The following is a 21,155-nucleotide window of genomic DNA, read 5'->3' as shown; positions in this document are numbered from 1 at the left end:
GAGATGAGCATTCAATTAAAACAATTGATGGGATATTACAGACTTATCTGAGATTATATACTGTGAATTTTATTGGCACAAATTGGCAAGACCTGGTTTTTTGTTTTGTTTTTCTTAAAACCTTCAACAGCATTTGAGATAAAGAAGTATAAAAAAGGCGTTGCTCCCTGAGAGTAAGTGGGAGCTAGGCATGCTAAATAATTCAAGGTGCTGGGAATATTCTGGAAACCAATGATCTAAAAAATTAAGAGAGCCCAACAGGAATTGATAGACTGGAAGAAAATAAAAAGATGAGTAGACCAGACATCTCTTTGAGGTCAAAGGCTTGGACGTGGGCTTGGGGTGTGAGAGGACAGCAACAACAAGAGAGTGTGGTCAGAGAGTGAACAAATGAAGTCTGATGTTTCTGAGATGGAGCAGAGGCTGGTCATGACTATATCTAGGAGGTAGCCTGAGAATAGAGTGAGTGGAAACGGTGTGACTACCTTGCTCTGTGTGGGGCTATATCTTCTGTTTGGATGTGTAGAAAGGGGTCTGATTGCTGTCAGGACTTTCCCAAGGCTTGAGGAGAAGAATGTGTGCAGTTTAGTGGTGAGTGGTCTCTACCCCAAGGAGACAGGTAACTGATCTTCAAAGCTAATTCCTCTTAATATTTTAAGCAGTGAATTAGCAAAAAAGCTCTTAAATTGATTACTCTTTCCTTCTACAACTCTAGAAAAATTTACAGAACTTCAACTTGGTATTTATATGCATTCTTGAGCTGTTTTGAAATTGTTTCTTGTAATTTAATTTTTATCCCCCTGGAGACAGTATACTCCTACCTGGCAGGAAGTTCTAATCTTATCCTCAGAGATGACTTTTTAAATTATCTGGTGTCTTCCATGATTATAAGCCTGAGGGAGGAAATGGAATAGGGGCACAAGAAATATGGTATTTTTTTGGTGATTCCAATTTTATGTTTCTATAACTTCTGCACATAGTTTGTATAATTGTTGGAGTTGATTTTAACCTCTACGAAACTATTGACGTAATAGGGTCTTCTGGGCAAGCTTCATTCTGTCATGAAGTTAGGAAGTGATTGGATTGATCGAAAAACCTTTGTTTTCACAGCACCTCTGCCAATCCATAGCTAACACTTTCATTGAATTTACTTTCTCCAAGAAAGCATCACTGATAACATTCACCTAATGCTGACTGACCCTTTGCCCTGGTCATATCTGTACTTGTATAAACACTTCCCACAAAAATCACACCCTTTTATTTCTATACATAAATGTATTTTTATATGTTTTCTTCTTTGAGCTATAGATTGTAAAGATGTAGCTTGATTCTCCTCTTAAACTTTGGTATCAATAATTTATGTCAGAGCTTAATGCAACATGAAAGGTAATGTAATTATCTATTTTCTTATTTTATAAATATGGAACATGACACAAAGAGTAAGAAAATGATTTAAATACTGTATTAGTCTGTTTTCATGCTACTAATAAAGACATACCTGAGACTGGGTAATTTATAATGTAAAGAGGTTTAATTGACTCACAGTTCAGCATGGCTGGGGAGGCCTCAGAAAACTTACAATCATGCTGGAAGGGGAGGCAAACACATCCTTCTTCACATGGTGGCAGCAAGGAGAAGTGGCAAGCAAAAGGGGGAAAGCCCCTTATAAAACCATCAGATCTCAGGAGAACTCACTATGACGAGAACAGCATGAGGGTAACCATCCCCATGATTCAACTACCTCCTACAAGGTCCCTCCCATGACACGTGGGGATTATGGTAACTGCAATTCAACATAAGATTTGGGTGGGGACACAGCTAAACCATATCACTTACCTATGATTACACAGCTTGTTAATGAGTGATCTTATTTTTCCAGTGTATGTTCTGTGATACCCCACAGTTATTCTGTCCCTAACCCTGTACAGAGATATACATCATAAATTTTTTTCAGCAAAGAATGAAGAGGTCAGAGTATGTTGCAGAAAGTAGCTGGGTAGAGACAAAAAGAAGATCAGTTTAGGGAAGTGGAATCTGAAGGGATCCAGATAGAACAGAGGAAATGGAGGTTAGGTTGAAGTGCAATGGACCCTTGGCAGGAGGATGGCACAGTACATTATCAGACTGGGCATCAGAGACCAAGAGGTGCTGGATCCCAAGGTAATCAGCCAAAGCATGACATGACCTTGGTAGTGCCAAACAGGGACACTGAAGGCTTCTTAAGTAAATGAAAAAGGAACCAGGGTAGTCAAAGGATCTCTACATGGATACCAAAGCCTTCAGTAGGGTAGAGTTGGGCTTAAGAAAGATGCTGAAGTCAACAGTAAAAGGGAGAGAAGGACTAGGAGACAGAAGATCATAGCAACAAGGATGGGTGGTGGATGGTAAAGTCTAATAGATGTGCACATCAAGTGATTTGAGGTTTGAAAATAAGGATAAAGGAAGGTACAAGAATGTTAATGTTGAGAAACATTACACTCAACCAGTATGCCCTAAGAAATATGAAGTATGGGAGAGAAATAGTTTTATGTATGAAGTCTTCGAATTCACGTAACAACTATCAGAGGTGATATGCCTGAAATAATTGAAACGAGAATAAAATTGTGCTTAGTTGTGAAAAACACACTTTATTCAAGATCCAGGCATAATTGTAGATCTGCTAGCTTCCACCCAGGTCTAATTGTGGTAGCACCAAATTGAAGTTATGGCTTTTACTACCTGAAGACAAACATTCCATTTAGCCTTTCAGAGTTTCATCTTTCAAGGGTGAAAAATACATGAAAACTAAGGCATTTTTCCCATTGCTTGAAAAAGGAAACGTTTCATTTTTATTTTTGATCCTCCGTTGGTCTAGTTCCCCTAGGACTAGTTAGTTAACACATGCTTAGGGCAAGCCTTCTGGCATGATTCAGATTGAACTAGGATAGGGCCTTCTGATTTCTTCAACTATTTTGAGAGTAATACAATACAGTACAAAAAGATAGAAAACCTTTGCATAATTGCAAATTATTTTTATCTCTCTGTCTCTTTCTGAGAAGATAGAGAAAAGGTGGCATAGAAGAAACAATCAGCGCAAAATGGGTTTTACATAATCTGTTGATTACTTTGTTCTTTCTACTACTTAAGAATACTGGATTATTAAGAATTTGTAAGCTTTTTATAATATAAATGCCAATCATCAGAGGCATTTTATTTTTCCTTACTAAGACCATATTCACTGTCATTTGCTTAGGGAAATCTCATTAACATGCATAAGAAATAAACCACTGAAATTAGACTGTTTTTAGCCATAAGTGGTTATAATCAGCATTCATATCTATAGAACTCACTGCACACTTACCATGTGTTATTAATTCTTTATGTTCAGTGAGGCAGAAATCCCAGTCTTAAAATATATTTGTATTCCATCAGAGTTTATAGTACACAGTGGATCCTCCACAAATTGAGTTGATTAATACAGCTGTGAAAGACAAGATATATTCAAATTCATTGATAATCTCAATTGGAAAATTTGAGATCTGTTCCACGGCACATACATGGGTTAGTGGATATTTATAAGTGAAATGTCTGGTGGACAATATGAGACTATTCCAGCAAAAATTATTTCTGAAAAGTGGGCATTTATTTATGCAATGAGAAATTTACGAATAAATGATGATGTATTTCAGAGCTTGTCTTTATAAGATTTGCACTCAACAGTTACCAAAGTTAGAGAAAAATACATATCATAAATTTTTTAAAAATCATACATAATGTTTAAGTACAATCTTCGTTACAATTTGCAGATATGAATGAGTATATATGTGTGTGTGTGTGTGTATATATATGTGTATATATATATATATACGTATGTATATATATATATACACATATATATATATGTACTCTCCAGAGACCCTTGGTTATCAATGTCCTCTTATTGATGAAGACAGAGTGGTTGCTGTCTTTCCTGTTGCCCATGACTCATACACAGCATCTGCATGTATCAGTACTATGTTTTCACTTTCCTGAGTGCTCCATTGTGGAAGCACATATGGTTTTCTTTGCCTTGTTTCTAGATGTAAATGCTTCCCCTTCTGATATATCAATGATTGGGGTTATTTTGAAATAACAAGAAACAAATACAAACCCATATGGCAGATATTTTTAAAAGAAGTGTTTATTACCATTTTTGGAGTGATAAGCAGCTATTCTGTCTTCACTGAAAATAAAGTAAATGTCAATAACATTAAATTTCTGAAAAGTGCACTTAGAGTAGACACAAGAATGAATTTCTCTGCAGTGAATATTGTTAGGGATCTGTTTGGGTAGATGGCGTCAGAATAGATTTTGCTTATGAAAAACCTTGGCCATCTTAATAAGATCTGAATTATCATAGACAAATGTACATTTTTCATATTTTGGAAATTAAAAAAAAAAACAAAACTGGAAGTTCCCACTAAAAAGCTCTTGTTACAGAAACCTCAGTTCTCAGGAACTAGCCCACACCTTGGTATAAGATGCCTTTTCTGAGGGTCAGCATTCTCAATTATAATATATAATATGTAAGATCCTAAAAATCTCAAAAGGGTTCACAGGACTACTAAAATTAGGATCAAATCCTCTGCTTCCTATCAATATGTTAGAATTCTGAAATTCTAAGAAAAGACAGATTCTTAAAGATGAACTAGTCGCCTTTTTTTTTAATACAGGAGATTGCTGAGTATTAGGCTGAAGGTATCCAAGTGGAAGAGACATGATGAGACTCTCAGGCCACTATTATTTCCACTGCATCCCACTGTTGCTAATGATTCATAAAATCCAACTCATTTCTAATACATCACTTCTAAAGAGTGACTGTGAGTAAAAGAAAAAAGAAAAGAAAGTCTTTAGAATGAATTAGCTGCTATCTATCAATTCATAACATTTTTATGGAGTTTTCTATATTATATTACCCATTCATTTGGGTTCACAATCGCTTAGGAAAATATGGGATATGCCATTGAACACTTTCCAAAAAAGCACAACATAAATTCACATTTAAGTGTTCATTAAATAAAAATATTACATGCACATATTAAAAATACTACAGAAATTTATAAAATGGCAAATAAAAGTCACCCTCCCCATACATTTCTCCTTGGAGAAAAGAACATTGATGTGTAGAATAGTGTATGTACATAGTCCTTTGTGTGTTCTTAAAAACATACAGAAGTGAAACTAAACGTATTGCACTTTGCTTTTGTTCATTTGCTAGTTTATCTAGGCCTATTTTTATTTTTATTTATTTATTTTTTGACATGGGGGTCTCACTCTGTTGCCTAGCCTGGAGTGCAGTGGCACGATCTCAGCTCACTGCAACCTCTGTCTCCCAGATTGAAGTGATTCTTGTGTCTCAGCTGCCTGAGTAGCTGGGATTACAGGCGCATGTCATCACGCCCAGCTAATTTTTGTATTTTTAGTAGAGACAGGGTTTCATCATGTTGGCCAAACTTGTCTCGAACTCCTGGGCTGAAGTGATCCACCTGCCTCGGCCTCTCAAAGTGCTGGGATTACAGGCATGAGCCACTGCACCCAGCCTACCTCATTGTTTTTAATAGATGCAAAATATATTCTGTTACATGGAGTACCATAATTTATCTAATTTTCTATTGAAAAATATTAGGTGAATTGAAGGCTTTGGGGTTTTTTTGTAAGATAAGGCTTTTATTTTATTTTATTTATTATTATTATACTTTAAGTTTTAGGGTACATGTGCACAATGTGCAAGTTAGTTACATATGTATACATGTGCCATGCTGGTGCACTGCACCCACTAACTCGTCACCTAGCATTAGGTATATCTCCCAATGCTATCCCTCCCCGCTCCCCCTACCCCACAACAGTCCCCAGAGTGTGATGTTCCCCTTCCTGTGTCCATGTGTTCTCATTAATTTATCTTATTGTTCCAAAGATCAAAAGTCCAAAATGGGTTTCACTGGGCTTGAATGAAGATGTCAGATGTCAACATGTGTCCTCCAGAAGGAACACAGTCCTGTTGACATCTTCCTTCCTTTTCTTTGCCTTTTCTGGCTTTTAGAGGATGTCTGCATTCCTTATCTCGTGGCCCTTTCCTCCCTCTTCAAACCCAGCAGCATTGCATCCTTAAGTCATTTTGACACTCTGACCTGTGCTTCCTTTGTCACATCTCCTTTTCTGACTCTGGTCCTTCTGCTTCCCTCTTAAAAGGACCTTTGTAATTACATTGGCTAATCTAGCATAATCTACCTATTTCAAAATCTTTAAATTAATCACATCTGCAAAAGTGACTACAAAAATCCCTTTTGCTATATAAGGTAACACATTTGTATGTTTCAGGATTAAGACATACACATCTTTGGGTCATTATTCTGCCTGCCAGTCACCTGTATTTATTTGTGTTGTTTTAAACCACTCAGTTGTGATAATTTGTCATAGCACCAATAGAAAACTAACATAGTGATTTTAATCTAGAATTACAATTTAAGGGTCATATCAGCTGTTGTAGGTTTCCCTTTCTTTAAATACAAATAGAAATTGTCAACCAAAGAAAGACTGAATTTGCGACCACACTACTAATAATCAATAATATACATAAAAAGCTGTTGACTCTTATGGATGAAATGTAAGAAACTTTAATTATTGTTTTAGGAAATACTTTTTTTTTCTTTTTTCTTTTTGTTCTGATGCCTGGTTTTTCATTTTAATATTCACTATTTGTGAAAGAGAAATTACCAAAAGGTGTTTAATGAGGCTAGAATGAGGGAATACCATTACACTGCCACGTATGTTGGAGAACTGGAAGTTTTAGCTTTTCTTTAGTCTTCTAATGTAAACAGTTCCTCAGGAAGATGTCACTTTTTGTGGTGACACTGAATGCTGCTGGTAAGAATGCATGGCACTGACACCAAATACTAAGCAAGGCCTGGTTTACTGCCCATCACTGTTCCTTTCTGTTTCTGCTCAGCACTGCTCTGTTAGTTTTCATTTTAAATGTCAAGCACAACCAAAATGGGAATCATAGAGAAAAGATCTTATAGACACAATCTGTCATAAACACCTTGTTTCCCTTGAGAGTTGACCAAATTTGTCAAAGTTTACTGAGCTTTTATTTCTCCCTGCACAGACTGGGAAAGCATGTTGGTGAACATCCTGTGGTCATGATAGGACCAGAGATAAGCCACGAGAGGGATAATTCTAGCATCTTCTCCTGAAATCCACTCTCTTCCTAATGAGGCTTTGTTGTCAAGAAATCCCATTTCATGTCTGAATTAAATGTATTTGTGGAAAGTGGGAGTGTGTGAGGTGGGTTGAAGGAAGGAAGTTCCTTGAATAGGGTGGGAACAATTCGTTCTGTGAGTGAATAAGATTGACTGTAATCAGAGAGATAAGCCTTCTCTGATATCAAAGAAAAAACATAGCTACTTACATCTGCATACTGCTCTCTGGAGATTTTTTTTTATTAGAGGTTAGAATTGTGGGCTTTATGAATAGAACAACTTGGTTTGAAATTTGGGTCTACTGCTTAGGTGCTGTGACCACGTAGAATATTGTGTCACTTATTGTATACTTAATATTATCTTACATTGCAGAATGTTAAAAAAAAGAAAAAAAAAGTAAAGGAAACTTTAGTATTCCAGTGCTTCCAATATATGCCCATATAGAAAATATAGATAAAGAAAATACAATCTTTAATTACGTAAAATATAGTCATTTCAATTTACTCTTTTGACATGGAATGTCTCAATTCAAGATGCATTATAATTGGGTATATTTTTAGCTTCTACATGCATATGAACAATAAATCCATCTTATATTAAATAATTAAACTTACACTATCATTAACCTCAATTCTTATTTTATAATTTTAGCTAAAAAGCAGCACTTGCTGTTATTTAAAATTTTTCTTATTGAATTTACATTCTCAGAATCCCTTAGTTGAATCATAATCATGAATGTTAGTGCCCATGCACTATAATGGATTTCAGTTAGCCAAACGAAACATCTCTCTTTAATAGAAGTGCAATAAAAACATGACTTCATGTTTTTATTACACTTCTATCGTGTTGAAGATATTATGTTTTTATCATGTTAGCCAGGCTAGTCTCGATTACATGTTTTTATCATGTAACCAGACATTTAATTCAATTCATTAGATGGTTCAAAACTACTCGCCAGCCTTGTTATCCATGTAATACTTTGGAAACACAATCATTCATCATTCTTATAAAAAGCATCCTGAGACTATTTTTACTAATAAGTAAAATAAGTCTTAATTCAATTTATTTCAGTAACAAATGGGGCGTAAGGGTGAAGTGGCAGCAGGGGTGGAAAGAAGTTTTTACTTTTGACTCCTCTAGCAGGCACAGCTGGCTTAATGGGCATGTGATGGGTGCAGTTCGTTGCACATGGTTCCCATTCTCAGAGGGGTCTGATGGTTGGTTTATCACTCTACCGTCCTCTTCATGAAATTCTTAAGGTGTTATTTTTCAGCATGTTGTTAGCAGAGGGTATTTCCTGGGGTGTGTCCATGGAAATTTTGTGATCCAACAGCAGTGCCCAATGGCACTGGCCCTGGGCCCTGGGCACAGCATGCAGGGTGCATAGTGATTGGCCTGGCTACCTGGCATGCACACACAGGACTGAGGGTGCCCAGGGAGCCACTGGGCTTAGTGTGGGTCCCATAAGGGACCTGCAACTATATTGGCAATGAGAACAGTGACAGCAGCAGCAAGGTATCTGTACCTTGTATATTGGGAAAACAGGGGACCCAGGCAGTGTTGGGAACCATGGGAAACCAAATTGCCTGTTAATCCCCCAAGAGAGCAACTCTTTGCAGCTTCTGCACAAATATTCCCTGGTTTAGTGTTGGGACAGTAACTCTTGGTGCTCAGCCGGTAAACTTTTTCAGTAAATTATTTAAAAATAAACTCACACACACATAGACATCGCAATAAAGCATATAGGAAAGTTAATTGAATTAGAAAGTATTCAAGGAGTTTATGGTCTTCAGTTTTGAAAGCCGTTGAAACGTTCCAAATCATATATCCACAGGCTTACAAAGAAAATTAACTTAAATATTGTAGCATCTGCAGTAGACAGAAAATAACTCTATTGTCATATAAAGCTTCAGATAAACAAATTACTAATAAAGAATATGAAAAATTAATTTTCTTGTAATGAAGGATATAGTGATAGAATACATAAACATGTTTTGAATTATATACAAATCATGAAGCCAATTTCAGTTTCTTGTACAACCTCCACAAATTACAAGAAATGTCAGAGAAAACACTAAAATGCCACTGTATAGCTTTTTACTTAAAATCAAATCCAAACAAGTTAAAATTTTAATTAAATTTAGATAATTAAAAAAGGAAAATTAATTATTTAAAAATTAAGTCAAAATTTGTTTTAATTTTAAATAATTTAAATTAAATGATTAAATTAAATTAAATTAAATGATTTAAATGATTTAAAATTAGGTAAACATTTTTAAAAACATTTCATCTGAATTTTAAAATTTAGATAAAACTAAAGAAACTAATTTTTATGAAGAGTTAAATCTTTTCAGAAAAAGTGTTTTGTGAATTATCAGCTCTAGATGACTAAAATTTATCTTATTATTATTTTTGAGACAGAGTCTTGCTCTGTTGCCCAGGCTGGTGTGCAGTGGTGCTATCTCAGCTCACTGCATCCTCCGCCTCCTGGGTTCAAGTGATTCTCCCCCCTCAGCCTCCCAAGTAGCTGGGACTACAGGTGTGTGCCACCACGCCTGGCTAATTTTTGTATTTTTAGTAGAGACGGGGTTTCACCATGTTGGCCAGGCTGGTCTCAAACTCCTGGCCTCAAGTGATCTGGCCACCTAGTGCCCAGCCAAATTTATCTTTCAAAATTATTTACCTAATTATTTTCAAAGTAATTTATCAGAAATGTATCCCAATATTTTCACAGTCTCTAAAATATTCATAATAACTCCAGCAACAGTTGGGTCAGCAAAAAGATTCTTCTTAAAATTAAAAAACATAAGAAATTGTGATGCATTTGCCAAGAATGGCTGACATCTTCTTCAATTGTGTTGATTGAAAATGAGCTGGCTAAAAGTTTACATTTTGATGATCTAATCAATAAAGTTGCAGAAAGATGAGTCAGAAAAATCTTATAATCATTGAGATGTCCCATTAATAAAGTATATTTATTGTATTATACAATTATGACACTCATTCTTTTTTATATTTTATAATTATATATTGTTACTCATATATTATTACTACCCTCATTATACTTTATCAGTAATAAAATATTGTTAAAGGAAAATGTTTTATACTTTAATACCTTTGGCAGCACTTTTTTCCTACCCTTTGAATGAGAGGCCCATTTTCATTGTTCACTGGGCCCAGCAAACTACGTAGCTAGTGCTGGACAGCAAGATTTAGTAAAGAGGCTCCTCTCCAGACAATTTCTTCTTGAATCCTTACTATTCTGTAGACAAAAAATAAAAATGGTATGTATTTATGGTGTACAATATAATGTTTTGATGTAAGTATACATTGTTGAATGGCTAATTCTAGCTAATTAACATATCTATTACCTCATGTTTCTCTTTTTTTGTGGTCAGAACACTTAAAATCTATTCTCTTAGGAATCTTTAAGTATTCAATGCGTTGTTATTAATAAGTACAGTCACCATGTTGTACAAGGATCTCTTGAACTTATTCCTCCTGTCTAACTGAAATTTTGTATCCTCTGATCAGTATCTCTGTAATCCTCCCCACCCTCAGACTCTGGCAACCACCATTCTACTCTCTGCTTCTATGAATTCAGCCCTTTTAGATTCCACATATAAGTGAGATTATACAGTCTATATCTTTTTGTGTCTGGTTTATTTCATTTAACATAATGTCCTTTAGGCTCATCCACATTGCTGCAAATGACAGGATTTCCTTCTTTTGTAAGGCTTGAATAGTATTCCATTGCAGGCATATATTTTATATATATACACATACATACCACATTTTCTTGATCCACTTATCCGTTGATGGATACTTTGGTTGATTCTGTATCTTGGCTATTGTGAATAATGTTGCAATGAGCATGGGAGTGTAGATATCTGTTTGACATGATGATTTCATTTCCTCTGGATATATACTCAGTAATGGGATTGCTGGATCATACGGTAGTCCTATTTTTGATTTTCAGAGGAACTCTATAGCATTTTTCATAATAGTGTAGTAATTTACATTTCCACCAACAGTGCACAAGGGTTCCCTTTCCTCTGCATCCTTGCCAACACCTATATTTCGTCTTTTTGATAACAGCCATTCTACAGGTGTGAGACGGAATCCTTACTCTTTGTAACTTAAACTGACAGGTGATTTGGTCCATTAGAAACAGAAATGTTTCATGTTTAAGATTATTTATTTCTCTTTCAGTATCCAAAACAACACAATCACTGAATATGTTTTTGTTTTACCATGAATTATTAGCATGGGTCCTGGCCTCTCAGCCATCTATTATTCCTCCTACCTACTTGCTTTTGGAGATTAGGAGGTCGTCTATGGTGAAGCCAGTTCCATGACGTGTGGAACACAAGGTTACTACCTTTAAGAATAATTTTTCATAGCTTTCATTCAATTTGATACTTTCCCATTGATTTACAATTTGTAAGTCTAGCTATTTGACTTCATCCTGAGAGTATCTTGGTCAGCTTGAGTAAACAGTGACAAGAGGCTCAGGTGTTCTGGTGGCCTCCAGTTTGAAGTCTGAAAGATGTATGTCTGGACAGCTGTGTGCAAAACCTTCTGTACATGAAGATCAGCATATCCCCAAATGATATAAGAAGTAAAACCAGAAGAATAATGAAGAAAAATGACAGGCTCATGGAAGGGAATAAACAAGATATGCCTCTGGTAAATAACTCCCTGAAGGACTCTTAGAAAAGACTTACTGTTTAATTGAATCAATCCATCACCCTTGGGGTGACAGCACCAAATTTGCAATGTTTTCTGGGAGTTGTTTTATTCCTTTGCAGGTACAGTTTAAATTCATAGAATTAGATGTTAAAAATATACCGGTTTTACTATTAAGGTGCCACATTATTAAGGTACTTTCATTATAGAAAATGCTCACATTAATTTTAATAACAATTTAGAACATGTAAGAGCATCAACATGTAGTTTGTAAAAGGATTTTTTCTCTCTGAATTTGTCTTACAGAAATTAACTTTTGTTACTTTAAAATTTTAAGTGCATTTTGATTCTAAACTCCATAATAATTAAGGATTTTTAAAAAATGACCTTCATTATAAAAATCCGCCTTTATCCCTTTTAGGGGAAATGCAGCTTGTCTTTGTTGTCATGGGTAGTCACGTCTCCTAACACCGGTGCAGATTTCAGTGGTAGATGTGATCCTCGAATGTATTATCTAGTTCAAGTTTTGTTGAATTAAAAGTCATAAAATACATGTATGTTGTATACATTTGGCTCTCATAACTATCAAAATTGTTTCAAGATGCTCGCATATTGTAAACTGGACATCGTATATTAATCACAGACTTTGTTCTTTCCTTTCTTGGAGTGGGTGGAAAGTAGGCATAAATAAAAGGAAAAGAGCCTTGGACAGTGGATCCTAAGCAAAGATTTGCATGTGATGAGAATAACTGGAATTTTACAATGTAAGGATCTTCATGTAAAAGCTTCCTAAGTACAAGTGTTGAGTGCTAAAATTTTACCAAAGACAGATGAAACATCTGAAGAAATATTTTCTTGAAGAGTATTGGGAATAGTCAACATGAGACTGCTTACGTAATCTTAATCTCTCTAGTATTAGTTACCTCTAAGTGTACTGTAAACAAAATAACAGAAAAACGTATAGCCCTGAAATTGAACACATAAGTGTCTTACTAATGTATAAGAACACATCATATATACATGTTTACATATTAATTTGGATTATCAGTTTTAAAAAACTGTGATATAATAAAATATATTTAACATTGATACTATACTGAACTTGACACACAATAATTCAGAAATATTTTATGATTTAATACTGTCTTAGGGTCTTCCTTATCAAAGTTTATTTGAATTTTTAAAACTCAGGGTCAGTTTACAGAGTCTGGGATTTGTTTTATTCTATTCTGACCAGAGTATACATCTTAAAATTTGCTGTGCAATGGCGAGTTATTTGCATTTTCAGGACACAAGGTAATATTGAATAGTTCCTTAACCACCTTAGTAGGTTTTAGTTTAAGGGTTTGAATTATGAATAGGTTTGGATCTCAAAAGTTTGTTCTAAAATGTGACCTATTTAAAATGAGTTTGTATTTCTGAATTAAAATGGTCTACTCATTATAGTAGAGTGAAATGTATCAGATGTATAGTAGAGTGAAATGTATCAGAAGTTGTATTTTTTAATAGTTAACAGATGCAGATCCTTGTTCCACGGGATTTTACCAAACTCACAACCTATTTAATTGAGAACTCCAGAAGAAAGAATCCTTTCTTTACAGTATATATACACATAGTTGATCTATTAGTTTTGTCCTTTTTATGCAACTACATTGTTGTGTGCATTTCACATCACAGTGTGAAGAAACATCCTGAAGTTATTCACAGTGACTTCAATGAACAACACATCAGTATACTTTTTACACAGGGGACAAAAGTAAAAGCCGGCTTGATCATTTACAAGGCTTTCACCATGCCGCTGAGACGTCAAGGACTACAAGTTGATCTTCAGCTTCTTAAAATATGGCCTCGAAGCCTTTCATGTCTTCAGTCAACTCCAGCATTTTGACTGATGGGAGCTGGTGTGTGTTTGTGTGCAGTGGGAGAGAGGACACAATCCCGAACCTGACACAGCCTGTGCCTGGAGCAGCCTGCGCCTGCTGCCCTCAATCATTTAGGTATATACAATGAACCTCACCTGAAACAATGTTTGTACAATCGCTAATGCCAGTGGCTAATCCTTCCTATTTGCCTGCTTTATCTCAACACTGTCATCTGTTGAGGTGAATATCAATATTCAAACAACAATAACAAAAGATCCTGTCATCAAAGTGGAAATAAATGAGTATTTTAGATTATTTTAAATAATTTGGCCTGTAAAAATAAAAAAAAGCTCTGCCTATAATTTAACCAAGATTTTTAAATGTAGTGACCTAACTCTCTGCCAACTATGAATTAGCTTGATGCTAACTCTAAATCCCAGATAGAAGGTGGGGGTGGAGGAAGGTTCCCCAAATGAAAAGTCTATTGCAGGCAGTCTTCTAAAAGAACCCTCAGTGTTAGCAGATAATGAAAGTACATGTTACCTATGACTGAGCAGAAATGATGCCATGACCCGGCAATTTCTTTTCACTGCTGACACATCCCTGCACTGCACAAAATATCAGTGTTGCCTTCATGTAAATTTAATAGGGTGTCTCTGTCAATGACATAAGCAAATACACCGTGAGAAGCAGCAGGAGTTTTCAGGGATGGCTCAGAAACTTAAGTATTTTTCCATTTATTTTTAAAATGCAAATTACACTAGTAAGTCAAAAAAATCACTCTGTTAAAAATACATTCAGAATTAACAAATGCAAAAAAAAGGACACATCAGGATCATAACCCTTGCCTTCTGAATATTAGGTTTATAACAAAAGCTCAGCCTAGAAAAATAGCATTCTTCACCGGATTTTGAGGAGGATACAGCTGTACAACTGTAGATGTTTTCCCAGATATAATCACACTACTGTGCTTACTGATCCCATAAATGACCTGTCCACTGATTACTTTTTAGTAGTCAACTACTGTTTTTTAAAATTTTGGTGGTGATGATAGTTGTGATTTGGTGAAAACTTGGCTGTAACTTAAAGCAGGAATATGAGGGTTTATTTTCTGTACCCATATACATGTACTATAAGGTGAAATCGCATCACAGCATGAATGTACAGTGAAACCTCATTTTTAATAGTCACATTAAAAGTCACATTAGAATAGTTTCTGGCATGTATAGGATTTATATTTTAGGAATCAAAGGACAATACATTGGTAAATATTTTTCTCATACATTAAACATGCATGTCACTATAAAAGCGTCATATGAGGTTTCACTGACATGTTTGCAATTGTTTATTTTATACATGTATGTATGGACAAACATACAACCCACTGAGGAAATTCAAGCATGAGTGCTGGAATCTTTTTTTATAGTTTATGTTCCAATGATAACTCTTTGTTCCTCTATCATTTTCAAATGTATATGTGTGTGTATATTACAGACATCCATGCAAACACAGTAATGGAACTGGTGTATGTAGATCCGAATGGGCTAAGGTCTAAAGTAGTTTAATCCAATAACTGAAACTTCATAGAAATCAAAGAAAAAACTTGCTCCATGCCAATTTATAACTTTTGAATTTCACTGCACTAAAGAATGGTGTGTTAGTTTTAAAAAATTGAGTTTAATGTCTCAGGTGTATCCAAGAAAAAATATGACTCATCTGAGTTCCTGATAAGCCTGAGCTAATTATGTTTTCCACTAATGAAAACCAAATAATGCTTTAAAATATAGAACAAAATTTCCTAGGAGTTCAGAATATTCCATAAACACATTGACCTACTATTAAGTTTCCAAAGGCATCTTGTTGCCAACTACGTTAACAGCACAGTTTTTCTGCCACAATAATACAGGAGGGTTGAAATACACTCTAACACACAACAGATCCCCCAAATACCACAAAAAGATCTCAAATATTTCACCAAGGTAACTATTGCTCCCCCCACCCACCCAAAAATAATCTTGTACGCTGAAGTTAGAAAAAAAAGTTCACCTACGTAGAGTCTTCAATTTGAATTAGATATAAAAGAGTAAACATAGCTAATACATATTCAGTTGGCCTCTGTTGATAGAAATCCACAGCTGTTTCTGTGTTAGTAAAAGACAATTGTAGATACTTATAAAAGCACCTAGAGTGCAATAAATAAAATCAGCGAGTTAAGCCATTTCTGCTTTCTGCTTCCAGTAGATTAGTGAGTTTAGTAGATTAATGTTTTACTCTGTCCCACCCCCAACCCCATCAGAAGACCATATTTTAGAATTATAAAGATGACAAATATTGTTATTGTTACTTGTCTCTTTTGGGCCACAATGGAGGCTCTATGGTAAAACACTTTGCTGACAGCTGGCACTTTTCTTATACAGACACACTGGAGCTGCTGAGCTATTCAGTCTTGTTCCTTGACATGAAACACACAGGCTTGAACTCATTTAGAATTAATAGCAGTGTGTTAGCCTAAAGGAAGTGGCTTGGGGCTGTCTGCACTGGGATTCTTGGGCACACAATGTAGGTGGGTTAAGGCAAGTATGTACGGTACAGCCTTTAGGGCAGACAATCTGCCATTTCGGACTTCGGGTACAAGGTCATCATGGCATGTTTCGTTTGTTTTTGCAATTACATTGCCTAAGTAGCCGTGGTGCTGTCAAGATGTATGGAGTGCAGAAGACAGAGCTCTCAAACTAATGTGCCTTGGATGACTTCCCAGCTCACAGAGGCCAACCGGCTGGGCTGCAGAGGAGTTAGCAATGGCCGGCAACCGTTGGGCATCAACACATCTCCTTCTGAACTTTCCAAAGGCCTGGGAGAAAGGGGCCTGCTTTCAGGAAATCCAAGATGGGCGTGTCCTGCATATTTGTCTGTTTCAGTTAGAAAGAGGAGGTCAAGTGGAATTGGTGTGTGCGTGCTCACGTGTGTGTGTGTGTGTGTGTGTGTCAGTGTTGTATGTAGAGGCTTTGCATTTGTTTTGTTAATACGTGTATGTATTTAAACTCAGTTGCTTCTTGCTCTTCATAAAATGCAGGAGGCCACTGCGAAAAAAGTTCTTTGAAAGGTCCATGGGCTGACATACTGAAGTCATCTGTATTATTTTGACCTAAGAGAGAGAAAAGATGTTTTTAGTCAAGGGGGAAAGTGACAGGTGCCTGCTGCTCACCACCTTTTCTCACCTTTCCAAGCACAAGAGCAAACAAACAAACAAACAAAAAAGAAGCCCAAATTGGGTTTTAAATAGATAATTTTCCTCCTTTTCTTTTTATTCATGGCAATTGCATGGATAGAGAGGCCAGTTTTGGTCATTTAGAATCTATTTCCAGGGACAACTGAAATGAATATGTACTTCTGTACAATTAGGCTGCCAAAAAGAATGCAATGTTTTCAAATGTTGTGTGATATATTATAGGATATTCTTATATTGCTGGAAGCCCAATCAGATCTCTACTTGCTCTGACAGTCACATAGGTCTCTGGTAGTCAAAGCAGCTATTTTGTTAAAAACTTAAGCTGTAGACACGGGATTTTTTTTTTTTTTAAGACAAAGTCTAGATCTGTTGCCGGGGCTGGAGCACGCAGACATGGGATTTTTTTTGTGCAGCAACTTTGTTGTTATTGATTTGTTTCAACAACATGTACCAGACTGTAAGAAAAATATAATTAAAATCTTTCCTTTTTAGGTTAGTTATACGTCATCTGAAAAATTACAAACCAAGAACAGTCACCCAACTTAAGAGGACTGTCTATTCATTGTTTGCAGGAACTGAAACACAGCTGTGACTGTAGGTCAGTTACAGCAGTGTTTTCAAAGCTTTGTCCAGGATCTTGGCCACAGAAGATTTGCTGGGAACAGTGGGAGCCCCACAGCTAAAAGTGCCTATTGCTTTTCAACATTTGTTTTCCTTCCAAGGAAGAGCTTGTGTTTCCATTTGCTATATAATATTTTTAGGGTGTTTGGACTGGCCCCTGAAGTTAAATTACTCTTACTTTACAAGACATATTTATGGCAAGTTGACAGAAGGTACACTCTAAATGATAAAGACATAGGAGATGCTAAGTTCTCTGCCTCTCAGTAGGGGATGAGGTTTATAGGTGTGTCAGTTTTGGTTTTTCACTAGATTTGAATAAGCAGTGGCTCTCAGATGATTGGTCTTGTGGGCTATGAAGTTGAAAAGGCCCTTCATTTAACAGTGCGTAATGTAAAATAAAAAAGAAATAAACAGAATGCAGAAAAGGGAGAGAGGCACAGCTGTGTATGGAAATGTGGCAGCTAAGTTAGTGTTAAGAATACAAACAAGCAAATTAAAAATCAGAATGTAATACCAGGTCAAACTCACAGTCTGTCTAAGAATTTGGAAAGAACACTAACTGAAGGGGTCAGGAAAACCCGTTGATAATCATGGCTGCACCAGTAACAAGTTGTGTGACTTTTGTTTTCCTTTTTTTGGGTTGAGTTTCCTCATCTGTAAAATAAAACCTTACTGTTCTAGGATCCGAGGTGTCCTATGGGATGTTTTGTGGAAGGAATGATTGGAGTATTTTGACTAGTAATTTTTAAATGTACCTGAAGTATACATAACTTCCTAAATTTGAATTCCATTAAACATTTACTTATTTCATGACCAGTGAGACTTGAAAGCTCTGATACAATTTTACCACTCTCATGCAGTAAAGAGAAAAACAATATATTTTTTATAACTTTTAGTTGGCATTTAAAGTGCTCTGTTTAACAAAATCATAAGTTTTGTCCTTATGCAATTTAATTCTGGACAAAGATATCTATCTTTGTAGAGTCTCTTCTTTAAAGCCCATTAGAATTATAAATGCTTGATTTGAATTTAATATATTAAACTGTATATAATTAGCATTCTCATGTTTATCTTTAGATGAGAGATTACCTCTAATTTATTACAGCTTGATCATATTTATTGGTCACTCATATTGGCCAATACAGTAAAATATTATGTAATATTATTAGTAGCAAGCAATTACAAACCTTGTAGATATTTTATTCTCCTTTTTTTTTTTTTGAGACAGAGCCTCACTTTGTTACTCAGGCTGGAGTGCAGTGGCACGATCTTTGCTCACTGCAACCTCCGCCTCCCAGGTTCCAGAGATTCTCCTGCCTCAGCCTCCCGAGTAACTGGGATTACAGGTGTGCACCACCATGCCTGGCTAATTTTTGTATTTTTAGTAGAGATGGAGTTTTGCCATGTTGGCCAGGCTGGTCTCGAACTCCTGACCTCAGGTGATCCACCTGTCTCGGCCTCCCAAAGTGCTAGGATTACAGGCATGAATCACCGTGCCTAGCCATATTCTACTCTTGAGCAGAAATATAGTATTACATGTTACTTGAGCTGATGTTATATGTCAGCAGCCCTCAACCTTTTTGGTACCAGAGACTGGTTTTGTGGAAGACAATTTTCCCATAGACCAGGGTTGGGGGGAATGGTTTCAGGATGAAACTGTTCCATCTCAGATCATCAGGCATTAGATTCTCATAAGGATCACAAAACCTAGATCCCTCACACATGCAGTTCACAATAAGGTTCACACTGCTATGAGAATCTAATGCTGCTGCTTATCAGACAGGAGGCAGAGCTTAGGCAGTAATGTTCCCTCACCTGCTGCTCACCTCCTGCTCTGTGCTCAGCTCCTAACAGACCATGGGCCAGGACTATTCATGGCCCAGGGGACCGCTGTTATATATAATATACCATTTACAGAGGAGATCTTTTAGGAATGACTTGCAGTGTATGTTACTTCTGACTTGATACAGCCTTTCATGAGTGACGTTGATTAACATAAGCATTATTCCACCACAAATGAATTATGTTTATTAAGCACTTACTATGTGACATGTCCTACGTTTCATGTGCTTTATATATATTGTTTCATATAATTTCAGAGCAATCAGATAAAGTCTGTATGTGATCTCTATTTTGCAGGTGAGGAAACTTAGGCTTGGTAAAATTAAATAGAGTTATTCAAACAAAGTTACATGCCCACGGTTGGAGGGAATTTAATCTCAGACAGTATGCCTTCAGTAGGTCGTCTTAACCACTAGTCCTGATTGCCTTTTTAAATAGAACACTTTATAGAATGTTACATAAAATATTGAGAAGAATGGTAAAGAGTGTGAAGGATTGATCATCTTTTGTTGTTGTAGCTATCAAGAATCTTTCTGGGGGGATAGGGAAGGTATGGCATGCATAGCAAACAACTGTAGTACATGGGGAAAGAAATAAAAGAAATATTAGAGGAGAAAAGATTAACAAATGTTTCATAAAGGAATATATCTTAAGAAAATTCAAAGGATAGTGGGGTTTCAAAGAGTGGAATTTGGAAAAAAGATGATGTTTGTTGTCAAGAGAACAGCATGAATTGGAAAAATACATATCATATTTGGATAAGGCAAGAAAAAAATGGCTAAGGGGAGCTATCAGACTGTTTATGCTCTCAATAGATTATAAGCTTCAGGAGGACAGGGCTAGTTCTTATTCATTACTACATTTTCCTAATATCTCCAGTGTCATCTGCATATGGTTGGGACTCAAACATTATTAAGAGTTGAAGAGAAGAGATACTGTTTCAAGAGTAAGTAATAGGGACTCCTTGATAGCTTTGAAGTAGGGAAGTGAAATCATCAGCGCAGTACTTTAGGAAGATTAATTTGGCAGCCATATGGAGGATACAATGGAGGTTCTGAAATAAGGAAGAGACGGAAAAACTTAACAGGTCATACTTGCATGAATTAGTGCAGTGGTTGTGAGGATGTAAAAGAGGAAATGTGTAATACAGTGTTTACAGAAGCAATGCTTTGAATGAAGCAACATACTGGTTGATTTCTGAACTGCTAAAGTCTGTTTTATGGGTGCTATTAGCAAATGATTTCAGAGAACTACAAGTGACACAAAGAAAAAGGCAGGCACGGTGCAAGATTATTCTTTTTTTAAAGAGAAGCTTAAAAAGGGGATGTTTAAAGATTAATTTCTTTGGAGGAGCAATACTTACTCCCAAACTCCATTTATTATCCTACACACTAAAGATATTAAAAGGTAAAATGATTCAATGGTGGAGGACAACGACAACAAACACATATCTTCAAAGAGAAGTTCACATTTTAAAATGAATTGGAATCTTACTTTCTATTTTGATCTTCGCTTGCAATTCAGCATATCACTTGATGCTGATATATAGAATTTGTTATCAGTTGTTATCCAAGGGAATTTGCCTAAACACAGATATAAAAATCAGGCTCTGATTGTATGTCTGCCCTCCTGAGTGCTAGAGTTAAGGGTTCGATAAATTTCAGTGTTAATGTTCCAGTTCATTTTCACTTTTAC

The 21,155-nt window shown here is 35.9% G+C and overlaps 1 protein-coding gene and 1 long non-coding RNA gene across 9 annotated transcripts in view; one reads left to right on the top strand and one right to left on the bottom strand.

The window, feature by feature from the left end:
* LOC117980692 (uncharacterized) overlaps nt 1-21,155 on the top strand; it is a 289,677-nt gene that overhangs the window by 94,625 nt on the left and 173,897 nt on the right. The gene's annotated exons all lie outside the window — the stretch shown is intronic.
* NKAIN2 (sodium/potassium transporting ATPase interacting 2) overlaps nt 14,490-21,155 on the bottom strand; it is a 1,024,303-nt gene continuing 1,017,637 nt past the window's right edge. For 4 of the 8 annotated variants that reach the window (XR_010112510.1, XR_010112507.1, XR_010112509.1 and 1 more), the window contains 2 exons: nt 20,955-21,043; nt 14,490-16,913 (listed from right to left, as the gene is read on the bottom strand). Coding sequence is in view for 3 of the 8 variants with exons in the window: in XM_063605446.1 (XP_063461516.1) it covers nt 16,904-16,913 (10 nt within the window). In the remaining 5 variants the exon portion in view is untranslated. The remainder of the gene's footprint in view (nt 16,914-20,954; nt 21,044-21,155) is intronic. The other 4 variants (XR_010112511.1, XM_063605446.1, XM_063605447.1 and 1 more) reach the window with 1 other exon arrangement.

Source organism: Pan paniscus, chromosome 5, assembly GCF_029289425.2.
Source record: "Pan paniscus chromosome 5, NHGRI_mPanPan1-v2.0_pri, whole genome shotgun sequence".
NCBI classification, from domain to species: domain Eukaryota; kingdom Metazoa; phylum Chordata; class Mammalia; order Primates; family Hominidae; genus Pan; species Pan paniscus.
The sequence above is the reverse complement of the archived record's forward strand: the minus strand, read 5'-3'. Positions and strand labels throughout refer to the sequence as shown.